The sequence below is a fragment of the Opisthocomus hoazin genome, chromosome 11 (assembly GCF_030867145.1).
Source record: "Opisthocomus hoazin isolate bOpiHoa1 chromosome 11, bOpiHoa1.hap1, whole genome shotgun sequence".
NCBI classification, from domain to species: domain Eukaryota; kingdom Metazoa; phylum Chordata; class Aves; order Opisthocomiformes; family Opisthocomidae; genus Opisthocomus; species Opisthocomus hoazin.
The window spans coordinates 3,326,145-3,342,863 of NC_134424.1; the positions used below are offsets into that span (position 1 = coordinate 3,326,145).

At 39.6% G+C, this 16,719-nt stretch overlaps 1 protein-coding gene across 2 annotated transcripts in view; it reads right to left on the reverse strand.

Moving 5' to 3' along the window:
* Nucleotides 1-16,719, reverse strand: part of LOC104331264 (contactin-6) — a 150,850-nt gene that overhangs the window by 36,721 nt on the left and 97,410 nt on the right. For both annotated transcript variants that reach the window (XM_075432529.1, XM_009936553.2), the window contains exons 8-11: nucleotides 12,488-12,672; nucleotides 9,582-9,718; nucleotides 6,069-6,198; nucleotides 4,886-5,036 (exon numbers count right to left, since the gene is read on the reverse strand). In XM_075432529.1, the coding sequence (XP_075288644.1) occupies nucleotides 4,886-5,036; nucleotides 6,069-6,198; nucleotides 9,582-9,718; nucleotides 12,488-12,672 (603 nt within the window). The remainder of the gene's footprint in view (nucleotides 1-4,885; nucleotides 5,037-6,068; nucleotides 6,199-9,581; nucleotides 9,719-12,487; nucleotides 12,673-16,719) is intronic.

The following is a 16,719-nucleotide window of genomic DNA, read 5'->3' on the forward strand; positions in this document are numbered from 1 at the left end:
TGGAATTTTCAATCCATTTTGTCTTGATTCCTCCCCAAGCAAAATATTTTTTTTTTTTTTTTAGGATAATGGATATTCTGGAAGGTTTCAGTACAAGCTAAACAAACAGTGTTGACATTCTGGTAATTGAAATGTTTCAATGAAGTTTGTTGAACTGCCCTGACACATTTCTTCTCAAATTGGTTCAAGCTGAAATGCTATTTCACAGTACAGTATGTTTTGTATGTTATATTTGATCAATGGATTGAGGACTTCTCCTGTTTACCAATTAATTGCCATTATTTTTTTTACTTCCTATTTCTCTAAATCCAACAGTAGCACACAAGAAGGCAGAATTCTTTTCCCACATAACTAAAAAGTTTAAATGTGTTCAGGCGTTCATGGGCTTGGAATCTGACTTTGAACAGTGGAGCAGCAGAAGAAAGGCAGAAGCAGATGGTGGCCGCGAGTGCTCAGAGGGCTGTAGGAGAACGGTCTTTCCCCAGGAGAGTGGTAGAGCAATTCAGATGCAGCACACAACTGTGAGCAGACCCAGCTCTTTAGTCCACAAAACCTGTTGGGACTTGCATTTCACATTGGAGCGGGAGAATCCCCTTCAGTTTGGGGCTTCGGGGGGAAGTTTTAAGGGCTCAGCAGCGAGGGGGTGATTCCTCCCACCCATAGGGTTAGAAGTCTCCAGTCACAGTATCTGCTCCATTGTCTTTGCATAAGGTTGTTGAAAGACAGCTTTTCATTTCGGTGCTCAATCATTCCCCCGTGTTTCCTTTGAGAAACTGCAATAACTTGAGTGCAAAACACCAATAAAAAATGTAGCATGGGAGAAGGAATTTACCATGTAGATCAGCCTTAGTTATGGCAGAGAATCAATTACCGTCCTTCACAGAAACGGGACTGAGCCATGTCCTACAAACAAGTCTAGGAGCCAACAAGTATTGAGCATATTTTATTGACCCCTGAACATACATACTTCTTGTCCAGTCCCCAGAAAATGATTTAAATTATGAATATTTGCTTATTACTGATTATTAATGCATGGAAAGTGCTGTATATGACTAATGCATTCTTTCAGCCTACCTCATTTCTCGGTTTTCCCTCAGCTATCCTCATTTAAATTCTGAGTGGAGTGAATCACATATGTTTATATGCATTCACTACAGCGTTTGGGGATCCTCAACTCATGGTGAGGGAATAGCACCGCTCTCTGGTAAAGCAAAAGGGGTTCCAATTCCCATTTATTAAAATGCTTCAATCAAAAAGAATTTTTATAAAATAAGTATTCCGTGAGGGATCTGATCCTGAATCCACAGAAGGCGATAACAAGACATACATTAGTGATGAGATCAGTGTCTAGACTTGCAAATTTGCTTTATTTAATATATGAACTCTTCCCTACTACTCTTTCCTTTCCTCAGTGGACACGAGATGATAGAAGACAGATGAAGAAAATTCCCATCATACTTACTGAGAATATATGACATACATGAAGATAACCCATATCTGTGTCAAACTGCACAAGGTGGAAGTCCAGAACATGAAGCTCGTTCTTTTTCTTTGTTCCATTTCAATGCTACATGGAGCTAAAATCCACAGCACATGCCAGGAAAAGGTTGGGCATTCAGCAAAGGGCAAACAAAACCTTTTCAAAGATTTGCCCATTGGAAAAGTGATATTGCTACCAAACGCCCATTTCTCAAGACTTCAGTCAAAAGCAGGTTAATTGCCCAAAAGAAAACCTGAAGCTGTTCTGCTAGATGATCCAGAGAAGCTGATCTGGGGATCACATGAAGAAAGAGCGGGTAAAATCAGCTTGGATTACTCAACTACAGAATTCCTTTTTGACTCCTGCAGCTGATAACCTTGAAATCCCCTCCAAACTGACCAGCAGCATGAACTAAAGATAGAGCCCACTACTCAGGGCATAAGCCACACCAATGAGGGTGGAATTTAGCTACTTCTGAAAATTCTGAAGTAGAATACTTAACGTGGAAGGGACAGTAAGACTGGGAACAGTAAGCAGACGGTACAGGTATGATCAGGCTTAAAATCTAGTGTAAAAATGTGTTGATTTTGGAATTTTTTGGAAGACTTCCGTGTGTGCATTAAATGAAATAAAGTATTCTGCATAAATCAGAGCATACCAGCTGTTGAAAATCTGGGCAACGATGTGCTTGAGCTGCAGCGAAGATGGGAAGAGACAAGCAGGGCTGGAGGAAAATGTCTGTGCCCTGAAAATGGGACTGAGGGCTGAGGACCTTCACCGCTGGACCATGGCAAGAGATTCAGAAGATTACGCTTCAAACTCAGGAAATGTTAAGATATTTTTCAAATAGCAGGGGCCCAAATACTGCTTCTTGGTAAACTTAAAAAGGCTTGATAAAAAACCCTCAGAGGAAATAAAATAAAAAAATCTTTCACGGTGCTTTTATTAACATGGATAGTCTATTAGTTAGCTCTTCCTAGTTAGCACACTTCTCCACACACTTGCAAACTAACATTAATATAAAGCAGTGTTATCTTGTCATATTAAGAGCTCAGATGATCAGGGAGAACAGTGACCATGCAATCATGGCTATCAGGAATAAACTATTCTCACGAGTGAAAGAAAGGTGAAAATAGAAGAATAACCTTTCCCCTTAGGGTGGAATAGATCTAGTTGCACTATTTCTGTAACAAAAGTTTTAATTTTTCTAAATAATTCTAAAGAACCTATGTGAACTGACTGATTCAGCAATGTGTCCACCACAGCTCTGCTGTCAGAACCATAAGGGATTGGTATTTCCTTTTCTTCAGCATTTATAACCCAACCAAATATTTTAAAAAGAAAAGCTAGTAAAGGAGTGTAGAGAGATAATAAATGCTGCATAATAAAATGGGAGCAGAAATAAGGAAAGCTGTAGCTAAATTAGTTAATCTGGATGTGACATATCAGGGTTTAATCATATATAGAAAGAAAGGCAAAGAAGATTCCTTCTCTTTTTTATGAGCAAGGATACATATGATTTTAGTACTTTAATTAGCTGTGTGCTTTAATTACAGCCATACAAACCCTTATTTCATTTCCTGTTTTCTGTCACAAAGATCTCTGGAAAAATCCTGGAGAGATGATTTATTTTCTCTTCTTTAAAACTGTAGCATTAGCTATTTTGTCATTTAATAATCAAAAGCCTCATAGATTCTACTTTGCACCAGTGGACACACTGGTAATAATGTTTTGCACCCGGAGAGTTTAAACACTCTCTCCCTGTGCCACGGTGTAAATCCTGCTCCTTTTGTTTACTCCTGCTAAGCAGCAGAAGGTCTTCTGGGATGCTCAGAAATTACAATGTGCTTATAATTATTGTTAGTAAATTAATACAGAAGCACAAGTAAATACTGTATGCAGTATGTAAATATTTTTTATAAGCAAATCAGATGGGGAATGTCAGGATACTAGAACCTCAAGATCTAGGCTTAATAAAACAATTGAAACTGGAAGTTTTAAACAGCGATCTCCTTGCTCCTGCTCTCATCAATGTCAGAAAATCCAGAGATTACCTGTGGCAAACTGTATGCTGAGCATGTTTTCTACACACTGTAGGGATACTGTGTGTAGAATAGGAATGAACAGGTATTTTTGTTGAATATACTGTATAATCAAAATGCAAATAACGATTTGACTGTACACTAGTTAGAAAAATATTTCATCATTAGCTGAGCAGTTAAACAGAAAACAAAACTTCCATTAGGGAAAGCGGGGAAAAAAATCATTCGAAGGTTCTCTACACCATGTGACGTGGTTTGCTTACCCAAAAGCAGCTGTTTCATTGCGAGTACCTATGTGAAATATTTCTTAGACTTGCACTTTCATTCACATACCCTTCTCCGATTTATTTGTATTGTACATTACTGCAGTATGGGGTATTGAATCATTTCTTTGTGTCACTGTTTTGGATCATGTTGTTTTAATGAATTATAACTATTTCAAAGTCTTATGTGATCCAGACTAACCTCCTTTAGCAAACTGGTCCTGTGTGCAAAATCTGGTGTTCAATTTCCAGCGCTTTATGAATTACTGATTCTGTTTTCAGTCTTTGAAAATGATAATGTGATAAAACAGTGTTGTTGTCATATTTGTGAACTGAAAGAGATGCTGAGAAAGATTGCAGTTCTTAGACTCTCTTGCCCATTTTATCCATCTGTCTACATTTGTATATAGAAATATCATCATGGTTGTATATTGCATATGCTATTCACAGCTTACTCAAGTCAGTCAATGACTCTTGATTTTAATGCTTTACCATTTAATTGACACTATCATGTAATAAGGCAGATGCTTTGTGGTAATTCACAAATAATCTACTAGCCATGACAGAAAAAGCGTCAATAAAGCCCCGCTGAAGACTATGGAACCCCCTACCAGTTGGTGATGGAGTGTACCAACATGCTGGTCCAGTGGCTAAATCCTGCCTAAACAGAACAGACAGAACATGGAGGCTGATTTAGCTATGGGTTATTGTACAACCTGTACAGCTGCTAAGCAATTATGCCGCAGCCTGGGGGTATATTCAGCTTCCCTGAAGCCTCCACTGATGTCTCCTATAAGAAGCCGATTCACTCGGGCTTTGCGTGCCTTAAACAGTCAGCTCTGATAGCTCTGCAGTGAATTAACTGCTGATGAACGCAAACGTATGTATCATACAATTATCTGCATGTATTCGGTTTGGCTTTGTTCTCCACCAGTTTTATAGCTGCAGAACTGTACGGCCACCGCTAAAGACAAATAGGCCTCTGGCATCAAAGTGTTCTGTCAATGAGCTGTCAAAAGCAATCCTAAGCCAGCTGTGCTTCAGTGATGCTTAAATGACAGAGAACTCCCAACAACCCAGCAACTGGTTTACTACGGTACCTTTTGTTCTGGCGCAGAACCTCTGAGCCCTTTCTCCAGTCAATAACTGCTCTGGGAGAAGCACTTGGTTTACAACGAATTGTAACTTCACCTCCAACTTGGACAACAGACTTTTTTTTCACAGGAGTTTTGGAAAAATCGGGTGCTGCAGCTAAAAATAGAAAAGTAAGAAGAAAGAAGAGTAGAACAGTATGCAGCTGACAAGTTACTAAATGAATTTGCTAAATTCTCTTCGAGCTACGTAGTGGGTGAATCCAATAATTGCTTTGCTTTTGAGGTTTCTGAGAAAGCAGATAAACAGGAAAATGTACCAAAGAATAGCATTCATTGTATCTGATATATTCTGTTTCTAAACTCCCTACCTAGAAACTGTTTGCTCTGACAGTCTTTCTTTCAGGTTATCTGCAGACTGGGAGAATCTGTGATGAAGAATGAGGTTCCCGAGCAGAGCGATGTCAGAAGGATGAACATCACACTCCTGATCCCAGCCACGTGTATTCATCTGCAGAGAGTGTTCAATTACGAACACAGTTTTTTTGTGGTTTTCTATTCATAAACCGACACTGTTTTCTGAAAGTGTGTTTATTTGTCCAGTATTTTATGTGAAAATTCACACTTGGAGAAGGAGAAAACAGAAGACCTAACAACAGTTGGGTGCTCTCAAAGTCTGTGTTTTTCTGGTTTCACTGGTGTTTGGCGGTTGAAGAAAATTTGTATTTGGATATCTATAACAGAATACTTTTTATAATATATAAACCAATTCCATTTTACGTGAATCTCCAATAATCATTAATGAGATTACTTGCAACATGTTATTTGTTTTTATATACAAATTTGCCATATGCTTTTTGTTTACAGTTAAAACTATTTTTCCAGCTTTCTGAAATGACTTTTAAAAACTGCAGAATAAATAACTCAAAATGCTAAGTGAGAAACAGCATTCATTAAACCTGTGTGTACGTGATAAAAAAGACCACACATGGGATTAGATTCTTCCCCCAAACCAGTCACGAAATACAATAAGAAAAACATTTGCACGTGGGTGAAGAGCAAGCAGTAAAGAAATATCAACAGACTTGAACTGTTAGGTGGAATTGAATCTAATCATTTCTTAATTTCAAATTTTTTTCTATGAGTGTCCTGTTATACACAGTACCTGTTCAGTTTAATGACATTTACTCACCTATCACACGCAACTCAGCATTAGCATAAATGGTATCGTACTTGTTTTCTGCCACACACTGATAAAGGCCAGAGTCTGACATATTCAGCACAGGTATGATAAGAGTTCCATTTTCTATTTGAATTCTTTCCTGATAAAAGAAAAACAAGCAAAAAACATTGACAGAGCCAACGAGTGTACAACCTCAAAGTTTTTTGGTATCACACTGAAGAACCTGATCATCATTCAGAAGCAGAAATGTTATTTTCTTGGAAGCAATGTGGGTGAATACATCAGAAATACGATGTATACCTCAGCTATATGGTGGTGGTTACATTTTCAGACCTCTCAGCTCTTCAAACTTTTCAAGAGCTCCGGGCACTTGTTGCAGAGTCGTTGCCTTGGGCAGGTTTGCCCAGATGTTCCAGCTGTGGCGTGTGTTTCTGTGCTTCGCCGAACTGCGAGTCTGTGTGTACGCTTCACTGTGAAGCGGATGCAGAAGCAGTAACCGCAGGGCAGGTACGGCTGCTCGGCGCTGGGAGCCTGGAGCAGTTTCCATACGGTTCCCGAGAAGCAGCACCTGCAGCCCTGTCTGGGGGCACAGCGAAGCACGGCCCCATCCGACTGAATGAATGTGCTGACGATAATCGAAGGTGATCAGAAAAGCAGAGGTGCTCAAGCAATGGAAACATTTCATATGTCATCAGATCACAAGTCACAGAAGAATGATCCACTGAAAAAGCTCTCCTGAAAGCCAACACTTTTAAATTCCTCTTGGAATCCCACAGGCAGCTGTTCAGATCAGAGGGAGAGCTTGCTCCTCAAGGCTTGTATTTCTGTACACACAAAGTTTATTCAGTGCAATTCCACCGAAATAGAGGAAACTGCATAGTAGGTAAATTTGGACCAGAGCTTGGGTTTTAGTGTATTAAAAAGATTTTTATTTGCTCTGTTTTGCCAAATAGAAAAAAGCCTGTGCCATGCTACAAGCATAACTTCAAGCTAAATACTTTGTGGTTTTACTATTACTACCCTCCGGAGACAGTAACAGCTCCTCTGTGAAGTGTAACACTGAGAAGGAAAAGAGAACATGTTCCCCAAAACAGATCAGTGTGGAAGCAACCCACAACAGAGAATATAAATTCCATCACTAAATGCAAGTCCGAAACAACAGATATTACTATTATTATTATGCTGCTCCTTCAGTCTGGCTCTGCTGCCTCTGAAGCAGCGATGGGAGCTTATATTGTTAGCGTACACAGCAGAGTCCTTGCTGAACAGCTATAAGCCTCTAAAATGCATTTGTGAGCTGCTGAACATAGATCACCTAACTTGCTGCCTTGCTACAGACCATCCATTTGCACAGCCTGTTGGGGGGACTTCTATTCAGCGCTCGCAGAGGGGAGCGTGCCGCCTCTTGAGGCACAGAGCTCGATTTGCCGGTACTCTGGCTTTTCCTTGGAGGTCTCCCAACCAAGAGCTGACCCAGCCCAACCGTGTTTTAGCTTGGAAGTTTGAAAAGAGCACAGGTTGCGGTTGCATGGCTGGTGTATTGCAAACTAATTAACATTACGTTACTTATCCACTGTTAATATTTTTGAGGCTCTCGCTACAGATACCTTTTTTGCATACTTAGATTACCTTCAGGCTGCTTGCTATCCTCTTGATGCATTCTACTTTTACAAATACCCTTTGAATATAAAAGCCCTTTCTGAAGCAACATTCGTGTTTCATGCACATGCTGAATTCTCCACCATTCTCTGCTGGCTCTTTTGAGCTGTGCAGACAAAGAGAAGAATAAAGCACACCAGGTACACAAGCAGGAATAATGCAGGGATGACCATCTAGGTGGTCAGGGAGAAAGGTTTGACAAAGAGGAGACAATATCCTCAGAATCAGCCCCAAGGTGGAAAGTGTCTGGAAGGTATTCTTCCTGCGATATTTCCAACAAGCAGGGTGCTGTGACAGACTGAAGATTTTATTACACCTCCCTTGTACTTTCACCTCCAAACTATCCATTTTGTCCATTGAGCAATAACTTTCAGCATTTTGTTGCCTGAAGTATTCCATTTACAATACACTGTGAGTACTGTGAAAATGTGTCTGTAGAGTGTTTTATTCTTTTTTATTGAAACCATGCAATTGAAGAGTGACAGATTCTAAATATTGCTGTCTTCAAAGAGACAGAAACTAGATAAACTTGCTTAAGAAATGACAATGTGTAGAATGATCAGGTTCAGAAAAACTGCAATCCAAGTAAATTTTGGCTAGCCTTCTCGGATGCTAGTTGAGCTCTGTTTAGGACTAAACCAGCAGAAACTCATATGGAAGACTGTACCCGCCTCCAATTGCTTCAAATACGTACTACCAAGTCAAACAAGTGCTGGTTCTGCAACCCAGCAGGTGTTAATTTTCTCCATATGTTTTGGAAATGATTCTGTATCTGTTCTTGCTAGAAAGAAATTAATCACAGTATTTTTTTTTCCAACCAAGCAAGAATGCATTACAGATGAACCACGCCACTTTATGCCTGATAGGTGTTGAACATATGCTGAATAAAAAGGAAAACTTAGCCTCAGCAGAATGATAATACAGCAAAGACTGCCTTGCCACAGTTGTCGTTCTCCATGAGGTTACCAACAACTGAAGACTGGAAGATGAATGTGCCAGAGCTTGGCTTTCACAGAAGTACAATTATAGTCTGGAAAGACACAAAGCTGGGTTTTCAAAGACCTGTCTGAGTAAGTATCTGATCAGGTTTCTTAAATGTTTGAGTTCCGCTTGATTTCCCCTCTTCTCCTGAACATCTACCACTTGACTACTTCTCTTTCCACTTGGTCCTTCTTTTTCCTTTTAGAGATTTCATACTTCTTCACTTTTTCCTTATAACTCTGTATGGTTTTCTTTAGTCTATTATTCCTCTACATAGCCCCAGAAAAGTATTAACCTCAATATTAACTTCTTTTCGTAGCTGGCTGATTAATTCAGTTAAAGGATTAACATAGCAGAAGAATGGCCATACTGCATCAGACCAAAGGTCCACATCCAGCCCACAGGTTAAGAACAGAAATAAAGTGCAAGTTAACAGGCTGTTCCATTTGCAATGCCAGCTCCGAAACGCCCTTCTACAAACAGTCGGTCGGTATCCTACCAGTTTCACAAATTGCAGATTATGTCTAGAAGTGTATCTAGTGTTTCTGGGCAGTCCCTTCTTTAACTGTAATTTTTATTTTTAAACCCATCCATACCTACTGCCTCATCTTGTAGTAATAAGATGCTCTGTAAGAGAAATCATATGAAGAAATGAGCGTACCTGCATATAGATTGGTAATACCGTACACTTTCAATTAAGATGAACTCCAAGAACGAAGGTTTTGTGTTGCAAAGCATTTGTGCTAATATGTTTATTTTGCTACATTATCCTTTAATCGAGCTTCGGAAAAAAGGTAATGCACTATAAAATGAATGTCACGACTAAAAGACATAAACACAAAAAGAAAAGAAAGAAAGCAAAGAAGACAACGGGAACCTTACCTCTGATGTCAGCGGCTGGCCATTTTTTAACCAACTGTAGGAAGGGTTTGGCTTTCCTTTTGCCTTACATTCCCAAACTAAACTGTCATAGAGAGACAGAAAGGCATTTTGGATTTTTTTATCCCATTCAGGGAGTGCTGAAAAGAATACGCAAACCATTTTAAGCGGGAGAAAAATTGTTTCGCTGGAGGTATGCTACCTTTAATTAATGAACTGAGCAAGGCTAATTAGTATTTGTCCAACACATTCTTATTATAGTGCAGGTGAATTCTGCATGTTTCCCTGACAAAAAACTTCAGGAATAACTTGGAAATATGTTAGAGATCAAGTGGCTAGTGGACAGGAAGTTCATTTCAGATATTATTAATTTTTATGGCCAAAATGTGCAAAAGTACTGATTTTTATATGCCTGAAATTGTGGACACACTCTCTGAAAGCATCGAGACCCCTACTCTCAAGGTGCTTGGATCTGTGTACCAAAAACAGAGATGTAAAAATAATTAGTATCTAACAAAAATAATGGATTGTAAATATTACCCCTCTGTTTTACTCACGTAGCTGAGACTGTGGGTTCTTTGTAATTTACAATACATATATTACACAAAGGATTTAAGGCTACTCAGATTAGAATAACACCTCCTGAATACTTGTGGCACATTGACATAAATTCATTGCTGCATAAAAGCAGAATTTGCAGGAATCATTTATGAGCTCTGTAAGCATCCAACTAAGCACTCAAGGACTGAGCTGAGTAGGAGTTAGGTTGAGCAAGGCTGACATTTAGAATAGTTGGCGAGGTGTGGGTGACTATGAGACCTAGGGAGAACAACTATCACCCACCTTACTTTGGGATAGACTAAAGCCAGACGGAAGTGAGATACTAGACTGCATCCCTCTGCCCCTAGCATAAGTGGCTGGTGTCCTAACATCCTGTGAAAAAATTTTGGCTGGGTTATTAAACCATAATTTAATAGATAGATATTATCTATTAATAATCTATTATCATAGGCTAGATATTAGGAAGAAATTCTTCACCATCAGGGTGGTGAGGCACTGGAACAGGTTGCCCAGAGAAGCTGTGGCTGCCCCCTCCCTGGCAGTGTTCAAGGCCACGCTGGATCAAGCTCTGAGCAACCTGGTCTAGAGGAAGATGTCCCTGCTCACGGCAGGGGGGTTGGAACCAGATGATCTTTAGGGTCCCTTTCAACCCTTACCATTCTATACATCTATGTATATACAGATATATACATGTAGTTCTTACATAGAGCAATTTGATTTTAGGAGGAGAATTATTATCCTTTGAGATGAGCAGATCAAGCTACTGAAAAGCCTCCCTCTACAGCATGACCCTGTGGGTAGCTTATGACTGCCCCAACAAAGTACCTCGAGGCTGTCCAACATTAGATTAACCCAAAGTCAATGAGCCTCTTCCCAGAATGGGAAAGTATCTGGCATACATCTCACCATGCTTAAAAGTGATTGTAACTACGTCATTTTTATCTCTCTCAGAGCCTAAGGCATGGGATGTAGGTACCACGCGCAAACCAGCAGCCAGTGTCCAGGAAAGAATCCCTATTTCCTAGAGACAAGCTGCCTACAGAGCAAAACCACTGCAGCACAGAAATTAAGCAAGAAGAAGTCAGCCATATAGATAATACACCAGCCCACTCCTGATATGATAAAAAAATCATGTGCAAAAGCTTAATGAGTGTTGTTTATGTATTTCACTATGAACAGCTATTAATTAATTTACAAAACACATTTAATAAGTACATTGTTTTAGATTGTATTAACTGATCATCATTTTGTAATTGTCTATGCTGTTATAAATCATGTCCAGGTAATCTGCTGAACTTAATTTTAATGGAACTGCTTGATTGATGTTCAGCAAAAATTAGTGAGCAATGAGACCAAAAATAACTCCCTAAAAGCAAAGAAATAATTAAATATTCAAAACAGCAGCAGACTGCTCTATTCCTGGCACATATCTCGGTATTAGCCATGGCTGCGGGAGTCTGGTAGCTTATTAGCAAAGCCTGTGTCTCTTCGTTAGAAAAGATCTACTCACAAAAACCCCAAACTTGCCAAGGTCTTCTCAACAGATGTTAATTGAAGGCTCAGTTTAGCTTTCTGTAATTTTTTTCCTCACTGTTACATTTCACTTTTTTTCCCTCCTCTTTTGAAAGATTTATGCAGTAAAGAGAAGAAAAGATCTCCCTTCTTATTAATGTCAAAATATGTTGCTTTCCCTGGGTGTTCACAACGAGACTAGAGAACTTATAATTCACCTTGGCTATGAGGGACCATCGTGTGTGACTTGGGTCACAGGAAATTAATGCGTGTGGGAAGGGAAAAGGAACCAGAGAAGAATTTCACAGAAATATTATTCTCCACTTTTAGACAAGGAGGAGGGAGAGGGAGGCAGTGGAATGAGTTTGCCCGCTTTGCCCTCATCTGTTTACGGAGCAATACAGTTCAGCCAGAATAGGAGGTGAAATAATCTTACACTCACACGAAGCAAAACCTCGTGAATCCTGCCCTGATCTGCACCTAGGGCAGCACAGCTCTGTGCTGCTGTGAGCTACTGAGAGTAAATCTTTTTGCCTGCCCTTAATGTTTCATGTAAATGCACCAGAGATTTCTTTCTGCCTCATATTAACCTTTACAGCTTCATCATGGCACAGCCCACATTTTCAATCTGCGTTTTAATGCAAAATACCTTTATTTGCTGAGGAGGTAATTCAGTGAAGGTCATGGCAGACCTCCAATCATTTTTTAATCAGCTTAATCTGAACTACATTCTGTATCTCCAGTAACGGGCTGACAGACTTCATCTACAAAACACATCTGAACACCATCACGCTCTGTAAAAAAAAATAAATTAAGATGTTAATCAATGTGCTTACCATACACAAATAATCGACCTCTTGCAATGTTTCTTCCTCGAACGTTTCCTGCAATACACTCATAAGAGCCTTCATCTTCTTGCTGAACATCTGGGATTTCAAGCACTCCTTTGGTTTTGTTGTGTTCTATTTTCTTTGTCAATGGGTTTCCATCAGACCTCTTCCAGCTAATGCTAGGGACAGGACTAAATAATGATATTTCAACAGAGAGAAAGAGACAGTGTTTGTTATAGCTAAGAAAAGATAACATGATATCCTTTCAGAAGACGAATAATACTAAAAAAAAAAAAATTTCTGTTTCTAAGCATGACATACAGAGGTCTATAAGACTGAGATTTAGGGGCACAAGTCTAACAATGGGATGAAGTCCTCGGTCAATTCTATGATTGCTTCTTAGGCCAATTTGGATTTTCCCTGCAAAAACTCTCACTTAGGGCTCAAACCTGCTTTTAAGCACTGTGACACTGAAGGAATGACTTTGGAAGTCCAAATAAACACCACAGAAGCACTGAATTATTGACTGGTTTTCAGAGCAAACAAATTCCCTGTAGCATTAGAGGTATTTCACACCTCAATATAGAAAATATTGGACAAGAATTCAAAGGACCTAAAAATACCAATAAATCTAGCTATAAAAAATGTGAGCCAGGGTAGAGGAGGGAAGACAGGCAGTTGAGCGATGAAGTGGAAAGCATGAGACATTGCGGCTGAAAGGAGATAGAGACAAAACAGAATATTTCTTGTTTCATGTTTTTGTAGCTTGCGATCATTTTCATTTATATTTGGATCAATGTATTCTATACAATAAAAAAATAGTCAAGTGTGACAGCGGCTATAAATACTTCTTGGATTTCTGGTAATATCACAAAACATACAAGCCTCACTTTCATGATCTATTATGTCACTGAAACACTTTGAAATATTAATAGTCTTGGATTTCACAGTTGCTTTCTGTTTCTGCAAACTAAAATAAGCTGCTTTTTCTAAGCAGATGAGCAGCTATGTTTTGAACAGCTCTTTACAGACGCTTTGGCTAAACGCTGACTTCTTTTCCATTGGAAGCAACATCAACAGCAAAGACTGGATACTGAACTTGAAAACACAGCTTTCCTGAAAACTGAAAATGCATGTTGCCCTTGTCTGCCAGTCCCCAAGGTCTCTGGCCTGCAGTGCTGACTTCCAAAGTATTTATTCCTTTTTTAGCAGAGGTTATAACACCTTAAATTTCTCACACTTAAACACCTTAAATTACTTAGGTGCTTGGTTTCAAATCCTTGTTCATTGACCAAAGAAATCAAGTCACAAATACAGAATGGAAGAATTGTTTAACACAGGTAAGTTTAGGCCTAATTTCTGCATTTTGGGTCTGTGTGGCTATGATGTTTGCAAGTTCCCCCAAAGCCAGAAGAACCAGGACCTGGGAGAAGTGTGAGTGCTCAGCAAATTACATGGATTGAACAGCTGGGCAGGTGTTGACAGAGTAACCAGAGACATAAAACCAAGAGAAATAGACTACATGCAGGAGAATTTACAGCTAGACCACTCCAATATACAATGAAGAACCACCCCACAAATTTGCTTAGTTCTGCATTTAACTTGAAAAATAGGATGGGTGCACTGGCAGTCTGTAAATATTCTCCTCGTGCTGGTGGGAGTTCAGCTAAGCAAGAGAGCCTTCACGCTGCCCTTCCCACTGCTCTGTAAAACAGGAAGTCATGCTCCCGAGACCAGAAATTTAACCAAGGGCTCTCTAAGAGCCATTCAAGCAGCATAATAATTTCTCTAGCTACCTTACATTTTCCACCATAACTGAACTGCCTGTGAAAATGGTTTGGAACTATAAGCAGTTTGGTCCAGATTTTGGTGTTAGCTCTGCACTGGCATGTATATACGTATGGACAACTCATATATACATACAAACACAAGTTCTGGCTCTTACATGACCCCTCCAATACAGCTGAAATATTTACTATGAATGAGAGACTGGGACATGCCAGACATCCTTCACCAGTGAAAGAGCTGAAAAGAACAAAGATTTTTTTCTTCTGTTTCCTATTTTGGTTCAAGACCTACATAGTTGTTCAAATTCCAGATGTTTTTGGACAACAGTAGTTGTCCTCACCACATTTACCCTCTGCTATGAGACCAAAACCTATTTCAGATGCAAACTTCTTTAATATTATTCCTTCCCAGGAACTTTAAAAGGGCTTGTCTGTTTTTCCCAAATGAGTTGGTTTGTCTGTTAAAAGGTGCTGTCTCCACGAAGATTGCATGACATTATTCATGCAGCGTTTCAATAAACAAAGTTAGTTATTTAAAAGAAATGCAGCTCTAGTGCAGAATAGGTCTGCCCCACGATTGCCATGCCCTAGTCAGGAAAACAGCCGGAGGTATGATGCAGTCTTGGGGTAGATTGATACAGACTGTTGATGACACGAAGGAGAGCACAGCTGACTTCAAACGCTGTTGCATATTAAACAGTGGGTGAATAGCTACTGTACAGCAGAAGCACGCAGTACATTGAATGTCAGAAGCATTTAACTACTTACTTTAAAGGCATCTTTTCTTCTGGATTTTTTTTTTTTAACAAAGAGATTAAAGAAAACTAACAGCCATATGGGAGACGAAAAACAACAATTAGATGCATTCATTCATGCTCTGCTACCTGAAACTGCTTCACCTAAATATCTCCTAGTCTATTAGCCACTTGTTTTCTCTTAGTACTGACTATTCATGAGTAGGGAAAGTCTGCACTGACATCAAGGCCAGAGGCAGGGCTCTGTGGAAAAAGGCCCCGTCTGTCAACTTGTCAAGTCAAGTTTACCAAGGTTCGAGCTGAAGACGCTGTCCTGTTTTCCTCATCCACACCGCATACTTGTAATGACATCCTTGGGGATGTTTCAAGGCAAACTTGCCTCAGTTTTGGCCAAACACAAGGGTGTTTGAGATGCACTCCCTCCCTCTGATGTTAACCATAGCAGGATGACATAAAAACCTCAGAGTAGGTTCATCAACTTTGCTGTGTTTAAATGCCTAATTGCAATAAATACTTAACAGCACTTTGTTCTGCTGCCAGGAAGCCTTGTGCCACATGGCCTAGTTTTGTCAGCAGAGGGAATTCAGTTGTCAGGCCAGCAGCTTCTCTTCAGCCTGAGCTGTAGGTTGAACGAGCAGACTGCGGGAGGATGCATAGCTCAGCCATGTGCATAGGAAGGACCTTTGTTATCACAGCAGCTTGAGAAGATGTGCATTTCTTCATCGCCTTTTCTGACACCTCATTATCATTGGCTTTCCAGCATCTTCAGTCACATATTTTACAGAAGGCGGGGGGTTTTTTGCTTGTTTCCCCTTATTCTGTTGCTAGTTTACATTTTTATAACCAAATCTCTTAACAGCAATCATTAGCACAGGCCATATGAAACCTTTCAAGGTAAAAGACGACCCTGAATTCAAGTGTAAAAGTTTCTTTAATGAAATCGGGTTCTGTGACAAATTACCTATTTTACAAGTCGATGCTTTAAGAAGTGAAACTGTCCTTTAGGTATAGGTAAATGTATACAAACCCTAATTTAATAAATACAGCCCTGTGAATTATTGTCGGATTTTGTTGCATAGTCGTAATATATTGAAGGCCAATGTCACACAGTGCTACACAGACTAATACCTTCCCATGCAGATTTGAGGTGTTCCTACAACTGGTGGGTCGTCTTTTCCATTTAGTCACTACAAATAACCAGATTAAAACAGACAGCTGCTCGGGGCTAAAAAGTTTTGGAATATATGAAGAAACAAAGAGTACACTTTCAAATTTATTACACTTCATAGACAAAGTCTTGCTTTCACCTGAGTAAATAAGAAAACAGCGCATAAATATGAGTGTCTTTGTACATAAATCTGGAGTTTATTTGAAACCTTCAGAGCATCTAGGAGTGCTAATTTAATTTATATTCTACCATACAGGCGGCAGAACCACAAAACCATAAGTTAGTAACTCGGAAAGAAAAGCCGATGGAAAATATTTTTGTTGGTGACAAGTCTTGTCACACTGAACATGAAATTAATTTGTCTGCAGCACTGCAGCCTGCACCAAGATGAGGGTTCCACCTTTTTTCAACAAAGACTCAGCAGCCAGATGATCCATTGCATCTGTGCCTCATCTTTTGTCCTGTGCATCTTCACCACAAAATTAAATCTACAGCTTCAGTAATGACGACCATGACTAGTTAAACGAG